We start from the raw sequence: 21,837 nt of genomic DNA on the forward strand, positions 1-21,837 counted from the left end.
ATTAATTAGCATTTAAGCTTGCAAGGGCTGGCCCGAAATTTCAGTGCTCTCATGATGTCCTTGCTTTAGCAGGAGCTAATTTCAGTTTTAAATATTCTCATTCTAACAGGAAGAGAAACTTGCGATGTTCCCAGAGCTACTCATCCAGGGGCACAGTAGGGTAGAAGGCAAGGATCTCAGCACCTTGCTCTCCTTATCACAGATGAGGCAGAAGAAATTACTGTCCTCGCTGCAGTAAATAGCATCCTGTAAAGATGAATGACCTGTCCGTTCCCAGAGCCACTAAATGGCTCAGGAGGAGGGCAGATGCTGAGCTAAAATGTAAATGCCTTCAAACCCCACCCTCCCTTTCCTTTGCTCCTCCTTTACTAAGGTCCCTCCTTCCTACGTCAAATAGCCGCGCCTATTCATTTCCCTACTTACTTGCTTTAAATACTCACTTCTATTAGTCATTTACAAATTGATGCTAATTTAAGTCAGTGTTTCATTTCCAAGAACATTGGACTTTCGGTCTGATTTCTACCAAGGCAGTAAAACCTTTCGTCTTTGCGTGAAGAACTGCCAGGCATCAGTGAGCAGGTGGGGAAGTGATGGAGACCCGGAGACTCAGCCCTGGGGAGACCCCAGAAACCTGAGTCAGGAAGTCCTACTTGTGAGTTAGGGGACCCGGAGCCCGGAGCTGAGCTGGTGGGGAGGTCTGAGCCCACCCCGAGTGTGTCATACCCCTGGGTAGTGCCGTCTCTCTTGTGTTTCCTCTTCGTGTTGACTGCTCCAGTCTTAGCAGAGCTACGGCATTCTTTATATTTTTAAAATTATTTTTATTTATTTATTCATTTTAGAGGAGAGAGAGAGAGAGAGAGAGAGAGAGAGAGAGAGAGAGAAGGAGAAGTGGAGAGGAGCAGGAAGCATCAACTCCAATATGTGCCTTGACCGGGCAAGCCCAGGGTTTTGAACCGGCAACCTCAGCGTTCCAGGTTGACACTTGATCCCCTGCGCCGCCACAGGTCAGACAAGCCACAGTCTTCTTTACCCAGGATTTATGACATCTGAAGTCTCAGGTACCTTTAAGTATTTAAGAGTTGACTATGAATCTGTTACTAGAAAGGTTCAAGTAAGCCAATTAGCATTGAGCTGAGTTTATTTCTAGATAGTTTGCCCCATACTCTGACCCTACTTTGAGATGGGATCATGAATGAGTTTTGTATGTCTCTGAGAGTTTTTTGAGCTATTTGATGGGCTGAATGAAATGAATCACTCTGCCTACTTGTCAGTGAAATCAGCATTCCCTGAGCATTGAGCCCTTGACCCGAACACAAAGCCTATCTGGGGCCTTCTTTAAAGAAACTACAGAGAAGACATCCTGTCTGCGGGGTCCCTGGTGGGACCCACAGCCCAGACACAGCTCCTGGGGCCTCCCTTGTTCATACGGTCCCACAGTACCAGAGCAACGATGGGACATCACAACCTGGTGACAATCTTACCCAAGCCAACAGTTCCGTAACTGTTCCAGGTGTTAAGCTTCTGCTTGGCAAATACTCTGCTGTTGTTTTAGCTTGGTTTTCAATGCTGGCTAAATTGGTATTCAAGTTTTTAAATTCATCATGGTGTTCCCTCCAATTTACTACAATCAACAGAAATTCCGTAAGGAACTTCAAAATTAAGCGAATTCAAGAGATTTGCAATTTCAAATAACTGGAGCCATGTTAGAAAAACCCTTTGACTCCTTTCTCCCAGGGGTAAAGAGGGTTGGTGTTGGTAAAAATGTATTCACTGTACTGTAACACACAATGGAGCATCAATTATTAAAGGCTATGATTTGATCAGGAAAAACCTCAGCTTCTCAGAGACAAAAGCAATGTCAAAGAGACTGGCGGTTGAAGCGGTTGGATCCCAGTTGTGTGGCTCTCGGGCGGCATGCTTCAGGGGCAACCGGGGTTTTTTTGGAATGTGTCAGGATAACTGAGGATACGTGAAGGCATCTCCTTTATCTTACAGGACTTGGTTAGACAGTGGGCCCTAAGCTTCCGGCTGAGTATTCTTTTTTTTTTTTTTTAATTATTCATTTTAGAGAGGAGAGAGAAAGGGAGAGAGACAGAGAGGGAGAGAGAGAGAGGAGAGAGAGACAGAGAGAGAAGGTGGGGAGGAGCTGGAAGCATCAACTCCCATAAGCCCAGGGTTTCGAACTGGCAACCTCAGCATTTCCAGGTTGACGCTTTATCCACTGCGCCACCCCGGCTGAGTATTCTTCATGAGGTAAATTATTTCCATTTAGATTGTACTATATTTCTGAGCTTTAACATTTCCCAGATTAAAAAGCAGTTTCAATTAGATAAGCGTGAAATGGATACTTTGGTTGTGCGTGACACACAGGCAGACGACGTTATTACAAGTTGTATTAAAATTTATTTAAAAAATACACGGTCACATTAGAAAGCCTATTTTACAGTGTGGTAAAGCAGCCATAGTTTTTTATTTCTTACAAATTCTAAAAAATAATCCAACGGTATAAGTAAAAAGGAACACTGATCATCATTAAAAACATTCAAATTTAAAATTACCTACTGAACAAAAAGTCCTTACATTCTCCCAAGTCCAATGTACCCGCTGGTTACAGACGGAGACTTGCTGCAGGGTCTGGGGCCCTGTCAACAGTTTCTATTGAGTGCAGTGATAACAAAGGAAAGCAATAGAACAACTGGGCACCCCTAGTGGACCCAGGAGGAGCCTGCCAACCAGGCACGGGCCAGAGAAACCACCCTGTTGGTAACACAAAGTTCTTCGTCACCTGAACTCGGCCCGAGCCCGTTCCACCCCCGGCCGTCAGCGGTGGTTGGGACTGCAGTAAGCCAGGCCTGCGGGTGCCAGATCCAGAAAGCAGCCGTCCCTTCTATGCGACACAGAGGGTCCTTCGTCCTTGATGTACCCATGGGATATTTGGAACGGATATTAAGGACCCCAAACCACCTAACTTTCGTGTGAAGTCTCTCACTTCTATCCTCCCCTGACCCCACCCAATAGGGGGCAGCTTTGGACGAGCACACACTACAGGCTGCTGAGCCTGGGCCCGGGCCTGGTTCACAATCCCCTTGGGGCCCCGGCGGCCAGTGGAGGCTCTTTAAGGCCAGAGAGTGTGGCAGGGGCTTCAGCCATAGTGAATAAAAGCTAAGTCTAGTGCTCCCAGCAAACAGGGTTGCATTTAAAGTCAGTAAGACTAAACTGTGTACATATAAACAATAAAGAATGTTAACAAAAACCAACAGCCACAACGGTAACAGAGAAGACCTCTCAAAACCCAGAAAACAGAAAGCTCTTTAAAATTGTTTAAACATAATTATACAAGGAAAGGGGGGAAACTAAACAGCTAAACGACAAAGTCAAGCAACCTGACTTTCAAATCTACAAGTAAAAGTGGGTGCTGCATGTACTACATGGACCCCGGCACTTCTTCCCTTGGTATTTTAGGACGCATTAGAGAACGTAAGTGGAAAATGTACACAGAAGGCACTGTTTTATTCTGGCACTAGTAAAATAACCTCTCCACCAAAAAATCAAAAACAAAACCCACAAATCATGTGAATTTTAATACCTCATGATGTACAATCCAATCCTTTAGAATGCTGTGGAAATCGTATTTTGGGTGCTAACCTGGAACACATCGCGAGGAGGGGAGAAGCGGGCAGAGAACACTGTGAGGGTCGTCACAGGGAAGGGAGACTGGGCACAGCTTGACCATGTGGTCTGTAACCACGGACTCGCCCCGACTGCAGGGGATGGGACGGGAGGAAGACCAGTCAGTCTGCTGTCTGTGGCATTACCAGCCCGGAAGGGCGACTAGCTTTCCTAATTGTCTAAGCATTCAAGTATGTCTAGAAAATAAGTTGGTAACTATAACTTCCAATTCAAAATATTGTAACAACTCCCTGCAAATTCCCAGAATTTACAAAATATTTTGGCTAAGACTTAAAATTTTTAAAGTTTTTCTTTCTTCAGAAAAATTAAGAGAGGTTCTTGTCTTTTAAAGGAAGACAGTTCTGAAATGGATATTTTTCATCAACTATTCTTGGTAATAGCCAAGTTTTATATACATATCAATATTAGTTTTTCCTTATCCCAAATGATATTTTGGTCTTAGTTTTCCTGATACTTATCTCTGGGGGAAAATCTGAGGATTCAATAATCTATGTTTCAGTACATAGCAGAAGCTCTAATAGAAGTTTTCTCATAATAATTTTTAAACTTGCATTTTCATAGCTACCTTGTTTAATGTAGGGTAAGGATGACCTTTAGATGGCTATTCACAAACCATCTCTTTTAAAGAGTACAAAATAAAGATGCTATTTTAAGAAGTCTCTTACTGAAAATATGTATTAAGAGAACAGATTTCCCAGCATAAAAAGGAAAAGTAACTTAAGCTGTTTTTCTACGATCACAATTTAGAGAAGGTGTATATGATTTTTTTTTTTACTTTCTGGAGAGGATTTTTATATACGTGTGATTACTAGTCTAATCGAGAAAAACAAACCACTTTGGTAATCCTAAGAAAGTAAAAACAATATTTTGTTCAAAAGGTTATGAATTCAAGTGTCGGAACAGGGCAGCGGTACCAGGGCGTGCAGTACCGGCTTTTCGTAGACACACAAAGACAGGCAGCAAAGGGCCACAGAGACCAGTAAACAGAACCCCCCCCCCACACCCCACCCCACTCCATTTCAGATCAGAAAGCACCTGTTACAATGTACTAGAGTTCAGTGATTTCATATTAAAAACATTATAAATATAGCTTTCTTAAAGAATCTATCTATAGAAAATAGTATACATATAAAATCACTATGTATTTCAAAATATGTTAAAACCTAAAAATTTTATATAAGCATACCTATTAATATAAAACATTGCATTTTCTCTTCACCAGTTGGGCTTTTTTAAAATCCACACAATGGTATTATTTCCAAAGCCCATCATAAACCCAACTGACTTTTACACTGACATTTGAAATACACAGACATACCTACATATATATAATATATATATCATATATACACTCACACTCAGACACACATTTGAGTATTCACAGAAAAAAAAGCTGTCACTGACAAAGCATTTTTTTCATAGATATTTGTGTTTGCAAAGTGTTTCAATGTGGAGAAATAAATTCTAACTAAATTCTGCAGTTGAACACAGTGGGCATAACAGTTTTAGCTGCCTATCACATTCTAAACAAATTTCTGGATTTTGTTACTATAAAAGAGTTAAATACTCATAGAAGAAACTCCTCAGGTTCCCTGGGTGAAGGGCCTATTGGATGATGTAAAAGGGTTCTCAGGGTCCTGCGATGACAGCGAAGGTTTATGAGCGTTGCCTTCGTCCTAACACGTCTCCTTCACCCCCTGCCTCCCTAACCCTTCTTCTCCAGCGAAACGCGCGGCTCGGAAGAGAATTCTGGGCATCAGATTTTACCAGGTGCACCCCGGAAATTTTGGAATGTCAGTATTAAGTTCTATGTCAGGGAGGCTAGGACTCTAGCAGCCAGAAACCCGGGCATTCTACCTATTTAATATTTAATCACAATAAAACTGCTGGTTAGATAATCCAATCACAACTTGCTGCTTTTTTAATGGCATCAGTGAAATAACTGATATCTTGGAAGAAACTGTCAGAAATGTTTTCCTTGTTTTGGGACTAAGTTGGTCAACTGCTGTGCTTGGCACGTTACTGTGTCCAAGCAACTGTTTGTTAACAGCCATGAGGACAGGGATTAGAAGGAAATGTTATAAGTATCCTCACAAAATAGTTACTTATTTATACATGGATGTTTTGCTGACTTTTAATTATTGTTTTAGAGATTGGTTGCCAGTGTTGGGTGGATGTGAAATGCATTATAATCTTCCCCTCTAAAATTTGCTACACTAGCCCCTCATATCTAGGAAAAGACAATAATAGAAATAGAAGAGGAAAGGCTTTGTGTGACTTTTTTCTATTATTAAAAGGATTTTTTTCTATTATTAAAAAAACCTGAACTGTGATTAGTTATTAATGGGAAAAGATATAAATCATTTCTCTGAGTTGGTGATGTGGAAGGCTCCACTGGTTTATTTTAAGTGACTTTTATAACAAGGATGGTTGGTATCTAATTATCCCATCATATGTCTAACTCTGGTCTACAAACATATCCTCATCATTGCTACTTTAACGGCTTTCTGGACATGGGGACCACTTTCTAGCATTAAGGCTCTTGAGTAGGTTACACTACCTGTCTTAAGCCCCTGACTGGGCTCAGGGGGCATATCAATTATAGCAGGCGAAGGCCTCATATTTAAGGACCACTGCTCTCAAAGAAGACAGTTCAAAAGGGCAGCCTCTGGTGGTGTAAAATGTCACTCCTGCTCTGTGTAGCGTGGCGGTGGCAAACACTCCCACTGGCTAAAGTTTTGGCAAACTGTTATCTCTCGTAGGAGAAAACTCTGTACTAAACCCACTGTTGGCATTTACAAGGTCTAGAAAAGACTTGTTTCTTATCCCCTCCTCTTACTCCTGACCAGTGACAGACACCCAGATAAGTAACTCCATTTGCAGCATGTTCTAAGTTGACAATAATGAACTCTAACAATGAAAAGCAACAGTTATTTCCCTAACAATACCAAGCACATACAAAACACTTTTCTATTCAGTAATTACTTTCATTTCAGTATGTGTAGTAGGTGACACTAATTCATGACAAACACCGGGAAAATGTAATGCAGTACAACACCAACTGTTAACATTAGTATTCACACACACACACACACACACACGCACACGCCCACTGTTCGGGAGACACTCAGCACTAGGAGAGAGCTCAGGTTTCCCCAGGCACATAATTCACCACCTGGGGAAGTGCTGTCCAGGTGAGTATAAGTTAGGGCGCATTGTATCTGCAGCAAACCCGTGACAACCTAGCATGACGATGACACCCTGTCAGGGTTTACTCAGTGTAGGCATGCATGTTAAGACTGTGGACCAGCTCTGCTCCTACCAGCATTAGCACTCGCTTGTCTTTTCATTGAGTATGAAAGGTAAACTGAGGCTCCTTTGGTGATGGTCATTGGCGTGAATGGCAGATTTTTCTTCTCTTGCTGTGTTAACGTTGTCTGCATACGGGTCTTCGTCGTCTTCTTCGTCCCGTGGGTTCCCCTCCAGGCTGTGCCGTATCCCGTACGTGAAGTAAATCAGGAAGCCTTTCAGAGAACAAAATACCAATGTTTTAGGTGTGTCAGAAAGTGACTGCTGGGACATGGAGAATTTTATACAAACGCAGTAGGGCTTTCTGCCTTTTCTCTCTCTGCGGGTTCAGAGGAATGGAATGCAAGCGCAGGGCCCCCACGGAAGGGCTAGATAAACGTTTTCCCAGGAGAATGCGTGTCTTCATGTTTAACACCCAGTCTTTACAGAATGTAAGTTTCTCTGCACAAGTGTTTTAAAGATGTTTACATAGAAAACATATATTCATTTTCTCAAAACTCAGTGCTACACTAAAAGGATGTATGGGGCAAAGTCTCACATTACATCCCAAATACAGGCAGGGGATTATGAGCCAGTCAGATATTCCGAACAGCATGTCTGTAAACCAAGGGGTCAGGGGTGTGCCTTACAGGTTACTGTCACCAGGACAGGGTATGTTACTGTGTCCAAAGCAACTGTTCATTAACAGACATGCGGACGGAGATTAGGAGGAAATGTTATAAGTATCCTCACAAAATAGTTTATTACTTATTTATACATGGGCGTTTTGCTGACTTGTAATTATTTTTTTTTTAGAAATTGGTTGTGAGTGTTGGGTTGATGTGAAATGCATTATTATCTTCCCCTCTAAAATAATGGGAAGTAGGCTACCAATGAGCATTTCGGCATGTCCAATAATTACTTCTCCTGTCCTGCCCTCAGAGGTTTGAAGATTCATTCTTTCCTATCCTCAAAGGTACTCCCGTCACCATTTTACAAAGAAACTAAGGCACAAAACCAGGGAGGTAACTTGTCCTGGGTCACCCAGCTCATCAATGGCAGAGCTGGATCCAAACACAGAGAGTCTGTCTCTCTAGTTCATGCTTTTATCCAGATCAAATACAGTAAACCATAGTGAGCTAGGAGCTGAGGGGAGAAGCAGAGGTCTGTGGAAAGGCAGGAACTGTGGAGATTCTTCTGGGCTCAGGGGGGGGGAGCGGGTTTTACAGTCCTGTGCCCTGGGGATTAGGGCTCAGCTCCCCGGCAGCGCCTGGGAAGGTGGCAGGACCCCAAAGGATCCCTGAGGGTAGAGCCAACTGGCAGGCGATTCCTGTCAGGACCCTGCCCCTGGAGCAACATAGTCCCCTACCGGAAACAGCCATCTTAACAGGAAGAGTGAACAACCTAGTGTAACCTGGGTGGGTGGATAACCTTTGACCCAAAGCATCACCACCCCAATCCCTTGGCACAAGGTAAGCTCCCCAAATATAGGCAAAACTTTAGTGTGGGGGTGGGGGGTGGGAAAACCTGACTGAGGTTCAGTCTCGCCTCAACTCAAGTGGGTTGGTGGCTTGAAACTGCAAACGAGCTAATTTATAACCAGAGCACACACTCACATACATACACAGGAGAGAATCACATTCATTCTGACTGAGCCAATGGGAGGACCAGCAAAAAAGCAGAAATGCTAGCTCCTCCGGCCACCAACACCAAAGCAGAGCTGGCTCTTCTCTCTCGCTATTTCAGCTCATGTTGCCAAGGCAGTCGGTGCTCAGTGCTGGACTTACAACTAACTTAAACTCTTAATTTCTAACTCAATAATCACATAGGAAATTGAAGAAGTCAAAATGAAAAGCAATGTAGTATAGATATAAACAAGCTTACCCATGTTACCTAGTGTTACATTTCCTCCAAGGCTCCAATATTAAGAGATTTAAATATCATATTAGAAATATATGTGTATGTATGTGTATATATATATATGTACATACATACACATATATATATTTGCTATTGGCTTGTTCAAAATGTCTCCAAAAGTCCACCATTAAGCCTTGGGATCAGAGTCTTGGGCTGCCAGTTGTTAGTTAGACCCCTGGATGTTTTGGGACTTCGTTTTTTAATTTATCCATCAAGTTGGAGAAAACAGAACCCACAGGTTCTACAGGATGACTGCAGGACCTGAACTTTCAAAGGCATCTGCCGACAGTAGAAAAGGAAGCACTCAGATGTTCTCAGAATTGGGAAAAGAGGAAACTGGAAAAAAAAAGGTTTTATTTCCCAGAAGGCGGAAGGGATGCATTTCTCTAACCACGGTGCATGAAATCGGAGAGAGCCAAAGTCGAGCAAACTAAAATATTCAACGACCTACCGAGTGCCATCCAAATGCTGAATCTGATCCAGGTCACCGCGCTCAACTGGACCATCAAGTAAATGTTCACCAGGATGCTGAACGCGGGCAAGAAGGGCAAGAATGGAACCTGAGGGGGGGAAAGATCTCCTCAGTACGCTCAGATTTTGAAAGCACACTCCCCAAATTACCTCGACCTGGTGGTAACTAATCGGACACGGTATACACTTTCATTCTGTGTCAGTAAGCTTACTGTCTTACAAAAGGGACAGCCTGAATAAAAAGCACTCTTCCTGGAATATAGTAAGGGAAGCATCACACTTTACAGTATTTACTGCTGCCCAAACCAGCGGAGCATTTATCTGGCCTGCTAACACCGGCATCACCCCCGAGATGCAACTGGCTTGAAGGGTTCATTTGGTTGAGGGTTTACAGGTTTGGCACAGAACCCAACAGGACAGGCCTCTGTCACTCCGGGCACAGCAAGCAGATTGGGGGATATTCCCAGAAAGCTCTCTCCCAGCTAAAACCTGCTCTTCGTCTGAATGGGACAGGATCATTTCGTGTGCAGTCGAGAGGTTTTGGTGGGAATAATCCTCCTCAGAGGGTCCCGACTTCCTAAAATAAAATAGTCCAACTACTTTTTTGGTACTGTAAATTATTGGACAAGAAATTTGTTTGTTATTATATATAATATTGTGATAGGAGCCATCCTCAGGTTTTTGAAAGGGGCAGGAACACAGCCAACGTAGGCAGAGTACTTAGGACATAAAGGAACGTCTGCAAGAGTTGTGACGCTCTTGTTCATTGCTTAACTTCATCAGAAGTGCTTCTTCTGTTTTGTTTTGTTACGAAACAACGCATAAAAACTAACATCCAAAGGGAAACGTGCACTGTATCTAGCATCTCTGCTCCTCCTGAGACATACCATAAAGGCCACTTTATGCTGGTTCTGGGGCTGCCTCCAGATGAGGACGACGACGGCAATGAAGAGAACGAGAAACAGCACGAGGAGAGCGAGGCTCCACGCTTCCAGCCCGGCGATGGCCTTGACTCCGTAGGTGGTCAAGATACTCAGGCCCAGGACGAGAAACGCTGCAGAGGACACGGGCACACGAAACACAATCAGCACCCACACGTCACTCGGAGGCCTCAGCTCCGTCGCTTCTGATAGGACAGAGTTCTCTGCGCGTCTACTTCGCCAAGTACTCAGCTCCGCGTCTGCACCACGGGCGGAGATGCTGGTCTCGCTGACGTCAGGAGCACTGCTCGCTGACCCCTGACCGTCCTCCTCGGAAGTCAGCCTGCCCTCTGGCACGGCCCTCTTGCTCTTTCTGCCCATGGAACCCCTCAGACTATCCCACGTGGATTGGGGGGCCATTGTCGGGGGCGGGCAGCTCCCTTTTTTTTCAAATGGGAAATGGCAGGTCTGTCCCTTTTTCAGCTGTTGGAAACACTGTTCATGTAAACAAATATAATACGATCTGCATCTTTTCTCCCTATTGCAGAGAGAAACCCCGCCACCCACTGTCCCTATCTCAGACTGTCTCTGCCTCAGGGGTCCCTCCGATGTACTCTCAGAGAAACCCATACGTCCCCTAGCTTGCCACCAATGACCCTGCATTGGAAAGCCCAGTGAGTGCAAAGGACACCTCTCTTGATATGCCAAGTGTCCAGCAGAGTTCCTGGCATATAGATGGTGCTCAATAAATGTCGATTAAAACGGGAAAGATTATACAGCTGTGGGTAAGCCGACAGGATTTTCTATATTGCCCCCCAACCTCCTGGGGTCCCAGCTCCGTAATTGGCAAGTGTACTTGGCTGGACACATTCACACACAGGGAGCTCCTTAAAAGCAAATGAAATGTACCAATTCTCTACTTCTAACCCTCTCACCATAATTCTTCCTGTCTTCTTCATTTACCAAAATATGATAAATTTATCCTGCTAATATAAACATGATCTCAAGTCTAGAGACCCGCTAGGTGGACACTTCGGGGATCTGGGGACTTGCTGACATATACCAGATAATGTGAGGCCTTTTGTCCTCTCTCACATCCCACCTGTGCCCCCACACGCTCCTGCTGGGTCTCTATCACGTCCCACCTGTGCCCCCACACGCTCCTGCTGGGTCTGTATCCTGTCCCACCTGTGCCCCCACACACTCCTGCTGGGTCTCTATCACGTCCCACCTGTGCCCCCACACGCTCCTGCTGGGTCTCTATCACATCCCACCTGTGCCCCCACATGCTCCTGCTGGGTCTGTATCCCGTCCCACCTGTGCCCCCACACACTCCTGCTGGGTCTCTATCACGTCCCACCTGTGCCCCCACACGCTCTTGCTGGGTCTCTATCACGTCCCACCTGTGCCCCCACACGCTCCTGCTGGGTCTCTATCACGTCCCACCTGTGCCCCCACACGCTCCTGCTGGGTCTCTATCCTGTCCCACCTGTGCCCCCACACACTCCTGCTGGGTCTCTATCACGTCCCACCTGTGCCCCCACACGCTCCTGCTGGGTCTCTATCATGTCCCACCTGTGCCCCCACACACTCCTGCTGGGTCTCTATCACGTCCCACCTGTGCCCTCACACGCTCCTGCTGGGTCTCTATCACGTCCCACCTGTGCCCCCACACGCTCCTGCTGGTTCCGTATCACGCCCGTAGTGAAGAGGACTTACCAAGGAACCCTACCAGGAAGCTCACGAGAGAAGCCGAGTGTTGCGTCGGCAGAGCCGAGGGGCTGAAGAGGGTTTGCAGTCTGCAGCCCTGTCCCTGCAGCATGGTGACCTGGGATGCGCTTTCTGAGGCCGCACCGGCACATGATTCCAGAGCTTCTTTCTCAGAACATTTGGGCTGCTCGTACGACAAGCCGGGCTGGTACCTATCCCCAAATAAATGTTGATGTCTTGATTCTCAGAGGCACTTGGCCAAATAAAACCAGCTCCCAAAACTCTCAGTGAGTCATCCTACAGTGTCACAGTGTATGCAAGAAATAGACACTCCTCGTGGGCCTGGCCTCAGAGTGCACTGACCCAGACCACGAGCCTGCTTACTAGAATATCTGCAGCAGCTCTGAACTTGCTTTGCTAGCCATTCAACTTAAAAATCATATACAGAAAGTTACATTTTAAAGTGAGGCAATTGTGATAACAGGATGATTATTCTGAAAATATCTATGCCTCAAGGCAATGTCTCAAGGCAAATATCTGTGTCTTAAGGAATCGTTCATGAAAATGGCATGGAAACTCTGGTAAAATATCAGCGACAAAATAACACACAGACTTCAATTCAGCACTCAGGCCTCATCACAAACTACCTGTCTGGCCTCATCTCCCTCAGCCTGCCTCCCTGAGTCCTCAGGTTTCACCCCGCCTAGCTAATGCAGCGACCAGCCACCGCCCACTCCCATGCCCTTCTCCTGTTACCCTGTCCTCATCCTCTATCGCCGGTGTCAAAACACCAGCCTGCCTCACCTCCTGGGATCTGTCCCACCTCCCCAGTGTGGCTTCTTCTCTCTGAGTAGCCTTTACTTAAGTTTAAAAGTAACAATATTAATTCTTCCCATCCATGAACATGGTATATACTTCCATTTATTTGTAATGGAAGACATTTGTTCTTTAATGTGTTTCTTCAGTGTCTTATATAATAAATTTCCAAGTACAGGTTTTTTTACCTCCTTGGTTAAATGTACTCCTGGTTACTTTTTTTTTCTTTTATGCAATGGTAAATGGAATTGTTTCCTTTCTGATAGTTCATTATTGATATATAAAAATGCAACTGATTTCTGTGTATTTATTTTGCATCCTGCTACTTTACTGAATTTATCAGTCTAGTAGTTCTTGTGTGTATGTGTGTGCATGTGACCTTTAGAGTTCTCTGTATGTAAACTCTAAATAACAATATAAACAAACAGAAACAAACTTATAGATACAGAGAACAAACTGATAGTTGCCAGAAGGAAGGAGGGTTGAGGGTTGAGTAAAAAGTGAAGAGATTCATAGTTACACAACATTCATAAGGATGTAAAGTACAGCACAGAAAATATAGTTAACACAATTAAATTATAATAACTAGGTATGGTGACAATTGAGTACTAGAAATATTGGGGTACACTCTGTCTAGTATACAATTGTCCAACCACTATGCTATACACCTAAAACTAATATAATACTGAATGTAAATTATAATTGAAAAAATGTTTTTAAATTTAAAAGTAACATTTGTCCTCCATCTAAAGAAGAAATATGCTCATTGAAAAAATAATACCCAAAAGTACACAGAAAAAAATTAAAACCAATGCCCAGTGTTAATCACTGCTAGTATTTTGATACAATTTCAACCAGGCATAAATGCATGTATGATTATATACCTGCAAAATGATTTCCTCATGTAAATTTATGTTAAGTAAATTCAGGTGCTATATAGAGTTTTACATCCTGAATCTGATACATTTTTCCAAATAGTTAAATATTTTATTTATTGTAGAAGTCTACTCAATAAATAAACCCTCATCTATTTAACCATTCTCTTATTGGTATTCAGGTTACTTCAATTTTTCATTAATGTAAGTTACCCCTACCATGGACGTCCTTTACAAATATCTGGGTATGCCTCAGTGAACAAGTCATTGATATAAAATCTTAGCAGTTGAATTCCTGGGACAAAAGGTATAGTATTTTTTTTTTAATTTATTTTTCTGAAGCTGGAAACAGGGAGAGACAGTCAGACAAACTCCCGCATGCGCCCGACCGGGATCCACCCGGCACGCCCACCAGGGGGTGATGCTCTGCCCCTCTGGGGCGTCGCTCTGTTGCGACCAGAGCCACTCTAGCGCCTGGGGCAGAGGCCAAGAAGCCATCCCCAGCGCCCGGGCCTTCTTTACTCCAATGGAGCCTCGCTGTGGGAGGGGAAGAGAGAGACAGAGAGGAAGGAGAGGGGGAGGGGTGGAGAAGCAGATGGGTGCTTCTCCTGTGTGCCCTGGCCGGGAATCGAACCCAGGACTTCTGCACGCCAGGCCGACGCTCTACCACTGAGCCAACTGGCCAGGGCCAAAAGGTATAGTATTTTAAAGTGTCTTTATACATTATGAGAACTTGGCGTTCATACTGAATTGGGCCAACCTCTCACTGATTACCAATTGTATTTGATTCTTTGCTAAGGATCAAGTGTAGTTATTGTACTTTATATTGATGTTTTTAGGTCTATAACGTCTCATCTCTGAGATCGCTAACTCTTAGAAAGTGAGGATAGGGAGCCCTAACTTTATTTTCCTGGGCTGCCACATGATACACACGCGTCAGAACCATCTTACAACGAGGACAACTCACCTGAGGATGAGAACACAGGCTGCCACCAGAGAGTAGGCCAGAAGAGTGCCAATGGACATCATGTCCACAAGTGCCTTCAGGTCGAAAAGAAACGCCATCACAGCTAGTGAGGAAAAAAAAGAACGATGAAAAAAAACGGCCTATGATAAAATTCCATACAGTTGACAATGCTTGAATCAGGGACAACTGACTGACATTTTTTGTTTGTTTGGTTCAGTACCCAGATAAGTCAAACAGAATATGGGAATTATACTTCTCATGATTAATAAGATGTTCTTTAGATCATATATACATTGCTAATACAACTTCAAAATCCCTCAGTTATCAGATTGATAACTACTACTTTGATTATTAAAAACAATCTACTTTGATTACTTAAAAAAATACGGGCCTGAAAAAAGAGTGAAAATACTAGTATTTTCTCTTGATGTTTCAGAGGAAAAACATGGCTATGAAATATTGGCTCAATCCCTTTCTAAAACCATAAAAAAAATTCAAACAAAAGAGCTTTCAATATAGATGATATGTCATCATACTGATTTCCATTTGCATTCGGAGTTATATCATATATAAAATAAAATATTTGTATTTTATTACAAAATACGATAGGTTCCAATTAAATGAGGTTTCTTCCATAGGCTACATTCTACTCTGATTAGATGCACACACTCCAGTCTGACTGACTATACTTGAGAGCCCACCCTGCGGTCCTGCACCCGAATCCCGGGATGTTAAGAGGCAAAGTATATACACTTTGTGTCGCAGAACCCTTCTCTTGCACTTAGCAATTTTTTTCTCTGCTGAAACATCCAACTAGTGATATTAACTTGAATTTACCACATAGCTGTCCCTAACTTAGTGAGCAGATACCACATCCCATTTACATGGCCTTCTCTGCACGCTTGCTATTTCTGTGGTCTCCTTGCATGTTCAATTTAATAAGCCGGCCAGATGGGAAACATTATTTAGGATTAGCCATATACAGTGGCCAGTATTTGACTGTTTTTTAACTCAAAAAACTCATAAATTTTACATGCTTTTCTGGGTTATAATAATAGGATTACTCTCCCCATTGTACAACTAGGTTAATTTAGCAAGGTTAAAACTACTAGGTAGAATTCCACCTACAGTGCTTCCCCGTGTGCCTCCTGCAACACTACTTTTTCTCTCTACGTGCACCATGCCTTACTTTGGAAACTCTCCATCGCTAGAGTACTTACACATGAGATTATAAAAATTTCAATGTGTTTTGTAGAAATCACAGCTAGCCAAATAAGGTAGCCAAGAAAGAAGGCCAGGAGTAATTAGCTATACGAGCAATCTGACCTAATTAAAAAACAAGCAAAGTAAGGTATGGGAGTACCAAATAACAAAATATTTTTTAGAGCATTAATAAAGGCTTTTGTTCCAAATATCTTCTTTTAATTATTAATTTTAATATCTTATTATGCTGCCAAATTAAATTGTTCCTGAAGGAAGAAGAATAAAAGTTTTAAAATTCTGAATATATATCTATAATATATAAAATTCTGAATATTACTGGGTAAGGTTTTACTGGTAAGTGTTTTCATGGAGTTAATAAAATGTGCGTTCCTTTGTCATGATTTTAAACTATATCATAAGGCACTGTTTGATAATAAAATGGACTTTAGATGATCTAGTACTAATTTATGGGTGCAGAAATCTAAGTACTCACAAACTAAGTGACTTGACCTTCCCATGTATGCCTAGTGAAGTGCTAAATTTATTAGAAAATATTTACAAAGTGAAGCTATTTAGAAAAATTACTTTCTGACTATGAAAATAATCCTATTTCATACATAATTAAACATTAGCATTCTCTAACCTAATTTCCCAACAATTTAGAGCAGTGGTAGTCAACCTGGTCCCTACCGCCCACTAGTGGGTATTTCAGTTTTCATGGTGGGCGGTAGCGGAGCAACCAAAGTATACATAAAAAGATAGATTTAACTATAGTAAGTTGTTTTATAAAGATTTATTCTGCCAAACTTAGCAAAAACCCGACATAAAGTACTTGGTAAGTAATTATTATTATATGCTTTAACTTGCTGTAACTCTGCTTTATAAATTTTATAAAGTAAAGTTACTTCCCTAGTTTATAAATCACCATTACTGTGGAACCGGTGGGCAGTTAGAAAATTTTATTAGTAACAGAGATACAAAAGTGGGCGATAGGTATAAAAAGGTTAACTACCCCTGATTTAGAGCCTCAACAATATTATTTTTGGTTCGGTTTCTGCTCCACCAAGATAGTTTATCATTTTATCTATAAAGCTTGCTAGAGTCCCCCCCTTGCTTCCTGTAACAGGACGTTTAAGTTCATATTCTCAAGCTGTATCATATCTGAAAATTTCTGCAAAATCTTATGGCCCAAGGCATTTGGCATGGATATTATGATATGTTAAAAGTTCTTGAGTTTTGAGCATTAAAAAACTGTTGAAAGGAAAAAGAGATTCCTAATGAGGCATAGGTGTTGGTGAGTCTGGAAGGACCGTGACAGCCCAGGAAGAGGGGCTATCTACCATATTAACAGCAGTGACTACAATAGCGAAGTAAAAATTACCTTGAACATTTCTTATACTTAATTAAAAATGAGTAAACTTTAGCTTTACGGACCTTTTGCAATATTTAGCTTATATACCGAACAAAACACAAAATACTGAATCATACTTTTAATTAATATGTTCAAAATTAAGTAATGATTCTTTAAAATTTTATGTCAATAATTTTATGTGCTAATCAATCTGAAAGAATTTAATAACAGACATATAATGAACAACCATTACAACCCTTTGCACATTTGTTAGAAGCCCCAAAGATTAAAATAACAAAAAGGCAGAAAATCCCAAAGGGTCAGTTAAGAATGAATGTCAGTAAACCGCTGCCACCATGATTTCTGGATGTCATCCTGAGACTCATACCCATATTGACCAGTGATTCCGTTCTTAACTTACATGCACAGCAAGCAGACCCGCTTTGTAAGTCCATGCATGCGCATAAAACGTTCAAGTCCAACAGTGAAGAAGCCTAGGTTTGGAAAGCTTACCAGAAATGACCCCTGCAGTCAGTGTGGCAGCGACTGGGGACTGCCTCTTACTCACTCTGGCAAGAAATCTAAACAGTAAACCATCCCGGGCCATGGCAAACAGAATTCGGGGTAAAGGAAACATAGAGCCCAGGAGACTAGAACAGAAAAATTCATAATCCACGTGAGTTATTACCAGCATTATTCTAGACAGGTAGATACAGGTAGAGACTGGACACATTAACGTACAGAACCAACCTATGCCAAAAAAAAAAAAAATCATCTAAATAGGACACATCCACAAACAAGTTCCTGATCTTCACGTGAACCGAAACAGAACACCACCTAACTTTCCGTATTTTTCCAGAATGCTTGATGAAAAGAGATCCCCCTTTTCTGAATAAAAGTTAACTCTCACCTGCCACCGCACCCGATGATAAAGTAGCAATTATTGGTGTCTTCGTTTTTGAATTGATTTGAGCTAGACATTTGAAAAGCAACCCATCCTCCGCCATAGCATAGATTACACGAGGCATTGGGAAAATGCATCCGAGAAGACTGAGTAAAAAGCAAACACATGCCTCATTGCAAACACATTCATGCAAGATCACATCCCAGCGCTGCAAATAAGTAGTTGTATCAAACTCAGCAGCACAGCTATGATTACAAAGTCTTGTCATTTTATTAATAATTGTATTATGATCGGGCATTTAAAAATATTTGCCAATGTTTACCACTGTGCTCTGTATTATTCTGTTATAGGTATCTGCTCAGTAAAATGATCAATAATGCAAGTAATTTGTGCATGCCCATGATTATTACTGAATTAAAACTAAGTAATTAAGACTTAACCAAAAACAAACAAACAAAAAGAAATCATATTATTAAGACATTTTGAGTGGCAATACTCAGAAAATAAAATTCCTAAATTGATAAGTAATTTAAAAAGAGATTAAGTAATTTGATTTCATAGAAATAGTCCCTTTATTTAATAATTACATATTGTTCATATTTATTATAGCATTATTGCTCCTCATACAGCCTGATCTTTGACCAAATTAGTAATAATTCCCAGCATCACAAAATAATCAAAACATAAAGAATTTTAAACAACCTCACATTGCTAGGGTGGGGAGGTGGAGGAGAGTGGGGGGGTAGACGGTGGTGGAGGGGACTTGACGGGGTGGGGAGCACACAGCACGGTGCACAGAGATGGGAGGGGACTTGACGGGGTGGGGAGCACACAGCACGGTGCACAGAGATGTGTGGTAGCGCTGGGCACCTGGAACCTCACATTGCTGGGGCGGGGAGGTGGAGGAGAGTGGGGGGGTAGACAGTGGTGGAGGGGACTTTACGGGGTGGGGAGCACATGGCAAGGTGCACAGAGATGTGTGGTAGTGCTGGGCACCTGAAACCTGAATCATTTTGTTAATCAGTGTCACCCCAGTAAATTCAATTAAAAAAAAAATAAAAAGTTAAAAAAAACCCCAACTCATTGTAAAATTAATACTTAGATGTAGCCCTAATTAAAAGCTTAAGAAAACTTTAGATATTTTGAAAAACTTGTATGTTTACTGGTTGCATCATTCCATGTATGACTTAGTTGTGAAAATTAACCATTTAGGAGAAAATAAGTAAAATATTTTATTTTTTTAAAAATCCTTTTCTTTAGCTTTTAATAAAGCTGGGTAGAGATCGGTGACAGAAGAATCTGTGTCCATCTCTTCTAAGACTAGTGGCAAGATATTGTCACAGTTCAGATTTTTGAAACTTTTCAGAATAAACCTTGTCATTAGCAGATGGCTGAGAAACCAGTGGGAGTGGCTTCTCATTGCTACTTCATATTATCTTGAATAGAAAATGAACTGGATTTTGACAGGGAGAAAGCCAGGCTGACAAATTATATAAATGTACTTCTTTTTCCAATATACAACTTACAGAAAATTATTTTTCCTTTAAAAAAAATTAGTAATCAGGCACAGATTCATTTTCTTTCTCTCTGTCACAACGCTCTACTGGTACAGCACAGTATAAAACCAGAATGAAATAGCTTATGATCACATGTTAATTTAAGATACACATAGCTCAGGAAACCCGAGAAATGAATTTCAAGTGCTAAAACAAGCAGCTACTGGAAATGTAAACCCTTGAGATTCATCCACCCTTTCCTTTTCACATAAATATTATATAAACTTCCACCATTTATTTGAGAAGGGTAATTTTATTTCTAGACCAAGTTCACTCTGATCAATGCTAAACGCAAAAGCCTGTTTCCCAATAAAAAGCACATTACAGTGTCCAGTGCCACAGCATAGAGCTTCCACGCACGCAGACTCGGTATTACTAAAAGACAACAGAAAATGTCAGGTCTGCACCTAGGGTCTCAACTGCCCAAAGCACTAACAGCGACACTGGAGCCAGCAGGGAAACATACTAGTAGAAGCATCCTAATGTTTAATAGTGCATACATACGTGAACACACGTGACATATACGTGTGTGTGGATGCCTGTCTTAATACTATATGTATTTCTGCTTCTGAAGCTTTAATGGACCATCATGATCTTGAAAAACTGACTCGTGACTGATGGGTGGAAAATACTTTATCACTTAAGATTAAGACAGCAGTTCTGGGCACACTATTCAGAGCACACATAGCTGCATAATATGTTTCTTATATTAGGATTGCTTTGAAAATACACACAAAAAAAATTGTTTAGATATCGACTGCCCTTGGCAGTAACCCGCACGGCCCCCACCCAGGGACGAAGCCATGTACCTTGCTGACAGAGCACAGAGAGAGCCTGCGGCCACGACGTATTTGGCGGGACCCCATCCGACATATTCGAATGCCACAGGAAGGGGACTCCTTTCGTCAAGGAGATAGTATGGCATCATAAGGGTTAAAGCTGCAGAGACCCCAAAATAGGCCATGAAGCAAACAAGCAAAGAAGTCACGATTCCAATAGGAATAGCTTTCTGAGGATTCCGGACTTCTTCACCTAAGGAAACAGAAAAGGTTCGCATGCTGAATAAGACATTAATAGGTGAAACATGAATTTTCCTCTTTCTCCATAGGAATTCTATTCTGCTTTTTGTCCCTTCTGTTTTCTTAGCTCAATCCATCTATTCTACATGACATTTTCTCTCTTCCTGTGGGTACTTCACTATTACATAAAAACCCAATTCCAGAAAGAAAAAGTATGGTATACCAGCACTATTGAATGCCTAGCGGTAGAAAAGCAGTTTTAATCCATTTTGAAAATGATTTATTCACAGAGATTAAGTGATTATCATGGCATTCTGTAGGTCCTTAAAAAATGCAGGCTTCAGATAAACTTCTATCTAATCCATCTATTTATATTAAACTCAAGTTTCAAAAAAAACCTCTGGATCCTTCTAATAAGATTTGGCATTTGAAGCATCCAAAACATGGTCAATTATAAGGCCATGCAAAAAGCATGAACCCAGATTAGACACTTAGAGAGTGATGCTGGCATGATCACCTTCTTGCATAAAATAAAGAGAAGAGAATTACCACAATATATTGCTCTAATGAGGAAGAGATAATTTAGGAGCATGGTCATCTGTTACTCATTGTGATAGCACGTCTAGATAGAAAGTTGAGGACAGTAATTAGGACTAACATTTATTGTAAAGTATTCGAAAGCTTGCAAAGGACTTTTCAGAGGTGTTCTCTCAAAGTATTTTGCCACATGTAAATATATCTCTTCAGTAACTTCTATAACATCTGTGGGATATGTGCCATGGTCCCATTTTTATTAACATGGAAACCAAGAAGACTCAAGAGAGTTTCACTATGTCTTTTTATCATATACAGCAGGGGTCGCACTGGGTCTGGAATCTGGTCCAAATCCCGCTCTCTCCTTGACCCTCTGCGGCCACACATGGGGACCGATACGGTACAAAGAGCACCGTCCCCTCCTACCCGGAGCCAGGACATTGCTCTTACCAGTTGTTGCAATGCAGTCAAATCCCACAAAGGCATAAAAGCAGGTTGCAGCCCCAGCCAAAGTTCCCGTAAAGCCGTAAGGCATGAAGCCACCAGCCCCATAGAGACTTGTTCCATTTTCAGAAGGTGGCTCTCTAAGGAAGAGAACAAATGTCAGGAAGTC

General features: G+C 42.0%; 1 protein-coding gene across 2 annotated transcripts in view; it reads right to left on the bottom strand.

Annotated features, from left to right (window-relative positions):
* Positions 1–2,380: 2,380 nt before the first annotated feature.
* The window catches only part of SLC7A2 (solute carrier family 7 member 2), a 61,467-nt gene continuing 42,010 nt past the window's right edge, over positions 2,381–21,837 (bottom strand). The window contains exons 5-12 of one of the 2 annotated variants that reach the window (XM_066380233.1): positions 21,675–21,808; positions 20,481–20,703; positions 17,725–17,861; positions 14,658–14,760; positions 12,009–12,211; positions 10,257–10,423; positions 9,350–9,458; positions 2,381–7,214 (exon numbers count right to left, since the gene is read on the bottom strand). In XM_066380233.1, the coding sequence (XP_066236330.1) occupies positions 7,018–7,214; positions 9,350–9,458; positions 10,257–10,423; positions 12,009–12,211; positions 14,658–14,760; positions 17,725–17,861; positions 20,481–20,703; positions 21,675–21,808 (1,273 nt within the window). In that variant the 3' untranslated portion in view covers positions 2,381–7,017. Of the gene's footprint in view, positions 7,215–9,349; positions 9,459–10,256; positions 10,424–12,008; positions 12,212–14,657; positions 14,761–17,724; positions 17,862–18,121; positions 18,262–20,480; positions 20,704–21,674; positions 21,809–21,837 lie in introns of both variants that reach the window. The other variant, XM_066380232.1, reaches the window with a different exon arrangement.

The sequence above is a fragment of the Saccopteryx leptura genome, chromosome 4 (assembly GCF_036850995.1).
Source record: "Saccopteryx leptura isolate mSacLep1 chromosome 4, mSacLep1_pri_phased_curated, whole genome shotgun sequence".
In the NCBI taxonomy this organism is placed as follows: Eukaryota; Metazoa; Chordata; class Mammalia; order Chiroptera; family Emballonuridae; genus Saccopteryx; species Saccopteryx leptura.